The 11,423-nt window shown below is 32.8% G+C and overlaps 1 protein-coding gene across 1 annotated transcript; it reads left to right on the forward strand.

Moving 5' to 3' along the window:
• Positions 1-452: 452 nt before the first annotated feature.
• LOC113552852 lies at positions 453-5,862 on the forward strand. Its single transcript, XM_026955838.1, has 3 exons — positions 453-707; positions 4,229-4,463; positions 5,605-5,862. The coding sequence occupies exons 1-3, from the start codon at positions 497-499 to the stop codon at positions 5,747-5,749; spliced, it is 591 nt and encodes a 196-aa protein (XP_026811639.1). The 5' UTR covers positions 453-496; the 3' UTR covers positions 5,750-5,862.
• The last annotated feature ends 5,561 nt before the right edge of the window (positions 5,863-11,423 follow it).

Raw genomic sequence — 11,423 nt, forward strand, 5'->3', positions numbered from 1 at the left:
TATTTAAAGCAATAATTAGTCAGAAATTGTTCCGCTCACTGAACACGAATACCAATGCAAAATCCGACCACAAAACAAATCCTCCCACAAATACTATGATACCACAGTTACTACGACTTGCAATTTAGGTACGATTACGACTTGCGGCGGTCTTACGTGGGCTCGTAAAATTTTGTTTGTACAAGCCGTCACGTACACCGCAATATCGCAGTAGGCACACCCGGCGGTAGGGACTTCCACTTCCGGCGCCGCTCCTGTCCGGTTTTTTTCAAGGTTCGCATTGTTGCGTAATCCGATCAGCCGCCGCCGTAAGACACCGATGACCACTACCACGGTATAGGTATATAACACAACACAGTAATAATAATGGGCACTTTCGTTTTTCGTCCGAAAAGACGCTGTCGCCGCCGCCAATCGCGTTCACTTTCACCGACTCGGTCTCCCACGAGCTATTCGTTGTTTTTATACAGGCTTTAGTGCGCCGTGAATCTCCGCCATGAAACAGCTCGTGCCGTCCGCCGCCGTCGCCGGTCTGCTAGCCGTCCAAACCTTACTCATGCTCGGTGTCCTGGACTACAAGGGGACCGCGGTCCAGGCCCAGGAGAGTCCGTTCGAGTTGCCCGTCCAACTCATCGGTTTCCCCGTCATCATCGTCGCCGTCAAGATGTCCAATTTTGTCAAGAAGCTCGCGTACGCCCTGAGCCCGAGTGAGTACAAACCACCGAAACGTAGCTCTTCTCCAGGCTACGGTTATCGAAGACTGTTACAATACATTTTATCGTAAACCATCATAAATTACCGTTACGATATAACATAATATGATTTTACCGCGAAAATTTTGGCGACTTCTACGAGTTCCCGCCCGCCAATTTTCTAATCGCTGCCCGCACACTTTCACGAGTAACCGAGGCAGCAGTCCAAACTGGTATTTCGCGCGCGCAGTTATACAACGTATAATACTGTTATGATTATATTATTGCGAGTGACGATATCATTACATTAGATATATTATAGGTAGACTACTGTTGTAGTCATAACGCGGAAAGAAGACTACTTGTACCGCACACAACACGTAACATCGCTGATCATAATATGCAAGTCGATAGTGCAGAAAGATGATTATAATGTAATATAGCTGTATTATATTATATAATACGCGTGAGTCAAACAGACCGTTATTGCAGTGTATATCATCGCAAGCAACGTCCGTACGACTATTATGTGTCGTCATCGTAGTTCCCGACTTTACTATCCACTCGTCATCCAGGACCTTACCTTGAAGTCTTACGAATCCTCGTAATAGTTATAGATATCGATATCGTTGATACGTAGATGCCTATATAACATTTTAGACTTTTGCAGGACACTTAATTAACAAATAAATTATAATTTAAAAACATGTTTATACCTCACATAATCACAAAACACTGAAAGCATTTTTACATTTTCTAGAAATTTCTAGTAGAACTTCAGCCCTCGTCAGCTCCTTCCTCTACCTTGACTACTTAATGTCATATTACTCTCACTATGATGACATGCCACGTGTTATTTTATATTATAATACTCAACCCGATGGCCATTGGGTTAGTTTCGCATCATGTTTGCGTATTATTTTTGGCCGATTCGATCGATCTATCATGAACCGTACAGCCAAAGCGACGATGACCTAATCCAATATCTGTATTCTAAATTGTTAATAGTCGTGTACGTATGTATGATTGTTGTTGTACACGCTGCGCAAGTATACGCTAATTATTTACGGTTAATGAATATAGTTTAAAACGACGTCGGTCAAAATATAATAATCTAGATATAGGTTGGAACATTGCATGTTGTGCACCTATATTTACATGTGTGTATCGCATTTTAATGAATTTTAACACCAACACGAGTAATTATGAAAATACTGTGATTTTTGTCGAATTTTAGCGAATTCCAGGTATAAAATGTATTACGAATGCGTAATATGCGATTCAGTACGAATCCATTTGTTTTGAGAACGATAATCAATGTTATGTAATATTATGCTGGTAGTAATACAAAAACTATTCGATAATCCAACCAAATACAATTTGTCGGTTATGCGACCGAAAGGGAAATTAGCTCAAACGGAAAAAATTTTTTTCGCATAAAACACAATAAAATAATATATTAGATTAAATAATTGAATTTTTTTTGTCACTCATCCATTTACATCCGAAGGCTTTTAGAAACATCAGAAAGTTGTCATCTATATGTAGACAATAATTTTCATCCACAACTTTTTATGATGAGGTTTTATGTTAAATTATTTTTTTTTTAATTCCAATATGATTTATCGTAATCTTCAAAACGTTTTCAAACCTCAAGTATTAAAGTCAAATATTTTATGAATTTTAATATTGAAAGTGGATTTTAAGGTATCAGTAATCTTACTTTGATCTTACAAACAACTGTCTCCTTTTATGTATCTAAAAAAACAACATTTCTAATTAGTAATCAGATAAACAAAAATATATGTTTTAATTCAAATTTTTATGAGTGAATTTTTCAATTTTTTTTAAAAGTTATGTATAGGATCTAAATAAGACAAGACAATAAGGAACCAGCATTTTTTTATCTTAGATAATACATCTCAGTATTATTATACTGTCAAGAGATTGGGTAATATAAGCATCAAAAACTATCCATTCAAAATCTTTAAATTTAAAACTCTCTCCTACTAGGTGCTAATTGACCGAATATCATTAAATTATAATAGTATGTATGCTATGTATTAACTCATACACGCGTGTATCTAGCGTTTAATTTGACGTTGTTATGCTGAGTTTACTCACATTGTGTGTGTGTGTGTAGAAAAAGAGTCGCATCACTAACTAATGGATCGAGTACTTGAATCGCTGTAATGATAAAAACAAATAATAATGCACTGCATGTCGTAGTAAAGTTACGAAAACGGCTTGGTATCATGTACATTTATTACTAGAACACGGTCGTTTTGACGTAACGTACGCTTATTTCCACAGCGTACACGCGACAATGACATTGCGTAAAATACTAAAATCGTATACAAGTATGTGGTAAAAAAAAAATCGTTTAAAAGAAAAAAAACGATATGGTGGCTCATCACGGTCCAACAATAGGTGTATCGTATTATAATTCATGATATTGCTACAGTGAGTTCCGTTCAATGTCATCATATAAGTGCAGGTTGATTATATCATTTATATTATTTGTTTTTAGTTTTCCTGTCTTATATTACAATAAACGTGAATACTATTATCTCAAATTGATTAAATTAAGTGGAACTCTTTGTAATACTATTAAAGCCGATATTTGGCAAAATATACTCATCAAGAGAGCATACTGCTATGGTTTTCCCTCCCCCCTACCGTTTTCCGCTTAATAATGAGTTTATTAAAATTCATATTTTTGAAACTTTTAAATTTACTTAATCACTATATTTGCAATTACAAAGTTTTTGTTTATGTCATTCAAGAAAGATCCTATGGAGTAAATTAAAAATTTCTTTTTTCAATTGAGTATACATTATGAAACTCAGAAAATCGTAAGTTTTTAAGATACCCACATGTTTAATTTGAGTTCAATAAAATTAACATTATTTCATTATACATACATATTTAATGAAAGAGTAAATTGTTTTATTATAAATGTATAAAAAATGTAATTGCTTTAAAATACGATCCACAGTTATAGATAGGTATAATTAAAATTTCCGAAAATAAAAATATAAATGAATAAATACATCATAGCATTTATAACATTATACCTATAAAAAGATAAAATAGAATAAGTTTGTACGATTAATCACACTGGTAATAATTAAATTTAATAAATTTAAGAGACTTTTCGGAATTTTAAATACAAAACTGACCCTATCTGATGAAAACAGTTTGATGTTTATACATTATATTACATTTGGTTGTCTTGTGGTGGAACAAATTACTTTACTTGTTTAGGCCCCACATGTTTATAATCGCGTCCAACCACCATCGAGTGACAAGTAATCTATATTACCAATAATAAAACAACAAAAACATACATATTATTATTTAAATTGTATTAACTATATCAGGATTAATTGTAATTATCGAAGTACAATATTTTCCATTATTCGATAATCCCTTACTAAATGGTCTAAATGTTATTCGCTATTCTCCTTCATATATTTTACTAATCACAACTCTCTGTACCATGGTCATAAATATTTTTTTACACACGATCACAGGCACCTACAGAAGAAAAGCCAAGCGGGACTTGCAAGCTGCGACGTCCGCTTCTGGTTCTTTGTCGTCCTTGGACGTGCTCAAAGCCCAGGAGATGATACTTAAAGAAATGGGTCCGGACGCGTGTGTTTACGAGAAAGTATGTTCCGCATATGCCGAGGCAGCCGCGCTTACCAAAAAAGATCGCCACAACGGAAAGGTCGGCGTGGACAGAATGGACTGGGAAAAAATTATCAGGTATGTGATGCACGTCATTAATGCTCTTCTTCTACAGTAACAAAAAACACATCAAACACCTCGACGAATATAACGATTAAACGATCATAAAATAAATAAATATTTTTTTGATAAACTTGGCTACATACTACATAGGAAGACACGAAGTGTGCAGTAATAATATTCTTTAAGAGGTCAGCTTTCAATTATCGGGGTTGAAGGGCCATCAATCCAAACTATTTTTTATATTATTTAAATATAAATATAAAAATGTGGGTTTTTCTTTCATTTTTTTTTTTAAATTAAAACAATGAGATTTTATATTTTTAAATGTTAGTTTAATAATAGTTGGTTTTTTAAACATTTTAAAACATATTATTGTATTATATATACAATAATATAACCTTCCTGGGCCGCCACACGAGTATTCTATGTGGGGCCCAGTATTTCATTATATGAAATTAAAATTAAATTAAATAAATAAAAAATATTAAAAAATGTCAATAGATTTATATATAAGTAAATTTAAAATGTATTTTATTTTAAATTAACTATCCATCTTATTACAATATGTTTTTAGAGAATTCAATTCGAAAACCTAGATATTGTTATTTTATAGTATTTATTTCTTAATTTAAAAATCAAGATCAAGTAGTCAAAGATTTAAAATTTAAAATTAAATCTTTTCGCATTTTAACAATATCGAATATTTAGTGGTTATTTATTTATGTTGATATAATGTCGAGTTGTAAGTAGATATAAATGCATCTAATATATATTACTATGGTAGTTTAAAGTAGGGCTGGAGGTGAAGCTTCAACAAGTTTATTGACCGATTAAGATTCTGAATACTCTGAAAACAATTTCTGACTCTGTTATGCTTTATCTAACTAGTCGTAAGACCCCTCAACAACGTCCTTCTCTCCTCACCGGGATTGCATACAATGGTATACAATATAATGAGCTATAAGTACATACCTACTAATTATCTTGTGTTTTGTGTACTTGAAGAGTTTTCAATTTGACACTAATTTTCTTAGATGTTTGTGATTTACAAAATATATATATATATGTATATATTGAGATTTTTTTCTTTTTTCGTGCCATGATGGCTTTTTCAAATTGAAATTACAGAAATTGATAATAATCTTACTTTTTATAGCGGATACATGGAAACCGGAGCGGCTAAAAAGAAATACTATATGCTGAGCGTGTTTTTGGGTGATGTGCTAGGTTCACCCGAGTTCTGTTCAAGGATCGTACGAAAAATCAAACGGTGCGATGTAAAACCGATCTATCACCATTGACACTGTACATAATATAATAATAATATTGTGTTATATTTTTCTAAAATTATATTTATTGAACATAATAATATGTAGTTATAAATAATAATAATGTTAAAAATATTATAAAACTACGTGCACGCGTATACTGTATAGGTATGATGTAGTCTTATTATTATTATTATTATTATTATTATCATCATCATTGTGTAATTTCATAGACCCTCTCGTTTTAAATGTTATCTTATTTTTTTACAACCAAATCTGAAACTTCATATTATATATTATACTTAAACTATTGTAATAGCACAATTGTCCTAATGTGTAAATAATCAAAATGTTTTGTAGATTTATGTAGATAGAATTAATAAAATATACATTATAATGAAATGTGACCAGACATAATCATTATTGTCATTTACAAATATATCAATTGTATTTATATGTATTTTTTGAATTGAGTTCCAAAAGCTCGAAACAAAAGAAGCCGTTTTAATTAATAATGTATTGTAACGATGAACAAAACACAAAAGATTGACAACAATTGCGACACGTATTTGAAATACATAATTTATACGATTATGTGTAAATGTATCTTCGTATTCGAAATGGGTACCTAACTAATAAAGATATTATCTCGACGCGATGATGACGTACGATACATGAAAACTTGAAAAATAATCGACTTGAAGAATTAATGTTTTATTGTCGCTTCGAATGAACAATTTTAATAATTTATATAAAATAAAAGCGGTTGTCGTGGAATGTGGATTTAAATTACGAAGACGCTAATGTTTGCTAAGCTGTCTACAGTTTACCTATTGTTTATTTACTTGCTAGTTTCCAGTAGACTTTTATAATATGGTCGGTAACGGATGAGCGTCACCAACCAAACATTTTTCAGAATATCGTGATGTTTTTACTCCACGATTGTCCGTATACGATACCGACATTACTTTTTCCATACGGAAATTTAATTGCGACTATCATAAGATACAGTCAGCTCATGACTTATTACTCGATCTTAACGCGAACAAATAAATTGATTTATTGGATGATCATTATCGATTCGTATATCAATATATTGCATGTTCGGTCACAGTCGAGTAATTATATTATTATAGGTACGACTACAATCATTGCTTGAATTGGGGAGGTTTGGTTCTTTTTATATTTTGAGAACACCACTACTAATTATTTTCATTATAACTGCAGAAGTACGGTATGTTATTTATTTCATCATATATTATTTTTGTAATTTTATTTCACAAATTTGTATTTTAATATTACAAGTTATTAAAATCGAATTTGATGAATTATACAACTCATTATTATTATTAATAATAATATTGATAAATAATGTATAATAATTTATTGTGCTGTATACTGGACGTGGAAGACGATTTAAAAAAAAATATAACTATAAATGACTATATTATTAAAATAATTTTCTTTTGACTACTCATAAGTAGTCGTTATTCTATTGGCAATCAATTGGCGTAACTACACGTATACTGTTGTAGGGTTATTGTAAGGTTTTATGGTTGGGACTCAGTACTTCACGAGTAAGGTTGAGTTCAATAATTTAAATGAACGGTTAATTTTTCAAGAGCCCCCGCTCTTTTATTTTTCCAATTCCGAACACTGAATACAATATTAAGATATTATAGTACGTATATACTTACGTAGATGTGTTGCAGTGTAAAGTGAACTACCGCCGACGATGTCATCGCGATTTATCACATGCCGCTGTCATACCCGACAATAATGATCACCGAGATCTACATACAAAACTGACGACGCACGTGCGCCGTGTCGCTCACAAGTGCATGATTTATGCCGCGGTTTACTGAAACAAACTCAATAAAAAAAATTAATAAAAATATAATATATCATATCGTTAATTATCATTAATATTATACACCGTATCGGAAATATTATTATATCATAAATCAAAATATATAACTAATATTACGTCGGTCGTCCGCTCAGCACTGACGACAGTGTCGGCGGCCGCGAGATTTATAGAAACAATACAATATACATTAGATTATTATGTTAAATTGGTAAGATCAAAGACATCGGACGTCGAAATAAATAAGTTATGTATATTAAATACTTACAAAGTCCAAAAAAAAAACTATAATAATAATAATGATAACCCCTAAAAACGTCGTTTGTCGTACGAGTATAATAATATAATATTAAAATACATACGTCATAGGCGTTATAGCGTACATATATAGCCTGTATTTAGGTATACCATTATGCAGACGCCGTACAATGACCTGGCACGTTGGAACAGTTCCGAGCGGACCTCTCGACTACACGTTGTGACCGGCGCCAGTTTAATATTCGAGATCACTCGACAACCGCGATGCATCCTTACGATTCATAAATTATTATCAACTGGCACAACTATTCACTATATTTTGATGACTATGTAGTAAACGTATTGTGTACGATATGAGTAAAGAATAACAATTGACCGATTCCGAATCACTGCGAGCGCTTGGACGGTTTCAAAATAATTCCTTTCAACAATAGTATTATAATATATAAATTTCATTATCTAAGGTGCTTATCAAATCCACTAATTAAAAAGTTTATTTTTAATTATCTAGTCAAGTTATAATGATTATCCATTCATAGTCATCACGACTTAGTTTTTTCTTGTGATCGGTTTTAAAACAATCAAGTGTCAAATTGATTAAAAATTCGTATACACGCCATAGATATAACACAGCTTAAGATTAAAAAAACATTAATTACCAATTTTTTTTATTTTTGTTTGTTTGCTCACACTCTACCTATGATTGTAATTACAAATAAACAAATAAAATATTCCTTAATAGTTTATAATACTAATTAATTAATTATTTGACACACATGTATAGTTACATAATACGCCACTACAGTTATAGCAGTGTACTATACTACTATACAAAGGAAAAATAGGATGTATTTTTAACACAAAATGGCAAGTTATTATGTACAGACTGTTCCGAAAGTTCCTTATCACCATAAGTATTTTTTGCGTGATCGGGACATATCAATTTATATAAAAATGTATTTTTTGACGAGAATTAATAATAATTTAAATTTAATGGTGTAGATAAATTTATTATGAATAACTTAAGAAAAAACCATATATATATGATATTATAATACCTGTATGTTAGCCACGAAAATAACTAGAATGATACAGGATTTTTTAACATAATATTTTGTATTTTAAATAGCTGTAAGTTGCACAATCACTATCCTATGTGTACATCCGAAGGAATGGGCATTACTAATAATACGAATAAGTATATTTTATAAAGTAATGAACTTTACTAACATATTATTATGACTTATTATATTTTAGCAACACAATAGAGTTGAAGACAATAAGTTCATATTACGATATTGGCTCAATCTAATATCTTTGCGTAATAAAAGGGTATGTACATAATTTGCTGTGTTTGTTATTTCAAGTCAGGGCCGGCGAGAGGGTGGGGCAGAAGGGGCCAGAGACCCGGAGCACGGTTAGGTTAGGTATAAAATAAGTATGTATAAGTAAAAGGGCCCGGAATTGATCAGCCCTGGGGCCCACCAAAGTTCTCGCCGGCCCTGTTTCAAGTAGATAATTAATGTTCCTGCGTACGAGGGGAAATCGAATAAATCAGAATATTATCCAATAACGACTCCTCTTCAGGACACGGAGGAAAGTGCAAAGTGGACGTATAGGTATATTGTGAAAAATTTGGACGACTTCCTTTAAAGCGACATTTATTGTAAACGGCGGACATGAACTCAAAGCCGTGATCATGATGCAGAAGTTTTAAAGAAACAGTAATTATACGTAAATGGGTCATATAAGCGACTGACAATTGGACGAAATCTAAAATAAAACAAAACACAGTTTCACCCAATTAGAATAATTATTATGTGTATGACAACCACACAGGTCGGAATCGTTATATTATAAATCGATTTTTGGTTCTAACGAGTGATACTGCTGCAGCTGAAAACGATTTTCCAAGTACTATTTTCTCATCGTAAATCGTCGTAAGTGCACATTACTATAAAATCATCAAATAACGAACTTCGCCGCCACGGGGTTCGTCACGTGGTTCTTTTAATTATATATTAAATTTATAATCCACATGACCTTATCGTGCCGCCAGCGAGGGACTCGGCAAATCCCATTACGGAATTGTCGCCGTGGTGAAGATAATGTTATGCGGAACGGCAAAAGGAAAGTTATATTCGCGCGAATGATTAATCGCGGTGCCTGTGGTTGTGTGCATAGGTAAACCGGGAAACCGGAAACGGTGCAAGTGTATACGCACACTGACGTAAGATGTGCAGCAGGGACGACGACGACGACGACGACGATGATAAACGGGGAGGGGAAATTAATTAAGTCTTTGTCTGTCCAAAAAATACACCGCATACAATCCGCCGTCGCCAGAAACCGCCTCCGCCACCGGCACCGCACATCTCCGCCGCCCGATAGATAATTTTCTCTCCACCGTCGACCGATGATTAATGCGTTTACCCGCTCGTTTGACAATGAGCACACACACACTCGCGGACGCACACGTACATATAATAATAATAATAATAATAATATAACCTCTTGACAGTTAATTTCGGTTGACGAACGCGCTACAGCAGTGATGTGCGTGCGTATAGGTCTCCCGACGATATTTCGAATAGCAATTAGCTTTCGCGCGTCACCAACCCCCCGGGGGGCGCAGGTTCTGCTGCAGTCGCGTCGTTAACGTTCTCCTTTTTTTTACTCCTCTAGCTCTTCCCCTTCAAATATTAACGTGTATATGCATACGTGCGACACTTACACGATATATGCAATATGTATACACATGCTAGAAACATACGGCATGGCCCGAATCCTGGTTCTCACACTTTTAACTTAGATTCAGGACTTTTTTTTTTTTTATTATTTAAAGAAAACGGCTTCGACGACTAGGGTTATTAGCCTGACATTGAGTTTTTACATAGCATATTTCTTAAAATTAGTTGTTACATAATATATACATGTTTTACAAGTTACAATTTTTTAATGATATTTGTGGTGTTTAAAAATGTTAATATTTTGTGTGTTTGATTTTCGGTATCTTATTAAAGCGCCAGTTATATTTTATACATTGTCTATTTGACTTAATGGGAGTGTAATAATAGTAAATCCTTTGCTACTTTACAAGAAAAAAATCAATTACACCCTATATAGTCTTTATTGGAACTATACAGAACGAATGGAAAACAAATAATCACTGATTATCGCAGGACCTTTTCCAACAAGCACAAACAATAAATAAACACAGGAATGTTTTCAATACATAAAGAATAGTATACACTACATATGTTTCTCAATCTTTTTGTCTCCATATCATAGGATAACTAAAACTATCATTGAAACAAATTGATTCTTAAACCGACGATTACATAATATCTCGTGCGCGCGTTTATACAAAATAAAATAATATACGAGTTGATGGTATTGCTGAACATAATACGCGCGCTATAGCGTTTCCAATTTATATAATTATTATTTATTATGTTATAAATACGTTAAACGTTTATAATTTACAATTAAAATATTATTATATACTTGTACGAAACATTTTGATATTGTACGACGGTGGTTGTGTATCATTACGCGCGCATTACTCATCATTATATATAT

This window comes from Rhopalosiphum maidis, chromosome 2 (genome assembly GCF_003676215.2).
Source record: "Rhopalosiphum maidis isolate BTI-1 chromosome 2, ASM367621v3, whole genome shotgun sequence".
Taxonomy (NCBI): domain Eukaryota; kingdom Metazoa; phylum Arthropoda; class Insecta; order Hemiptera; family Aphididae; genus Rhopalosiphum; species Rhopalosiphum maidis.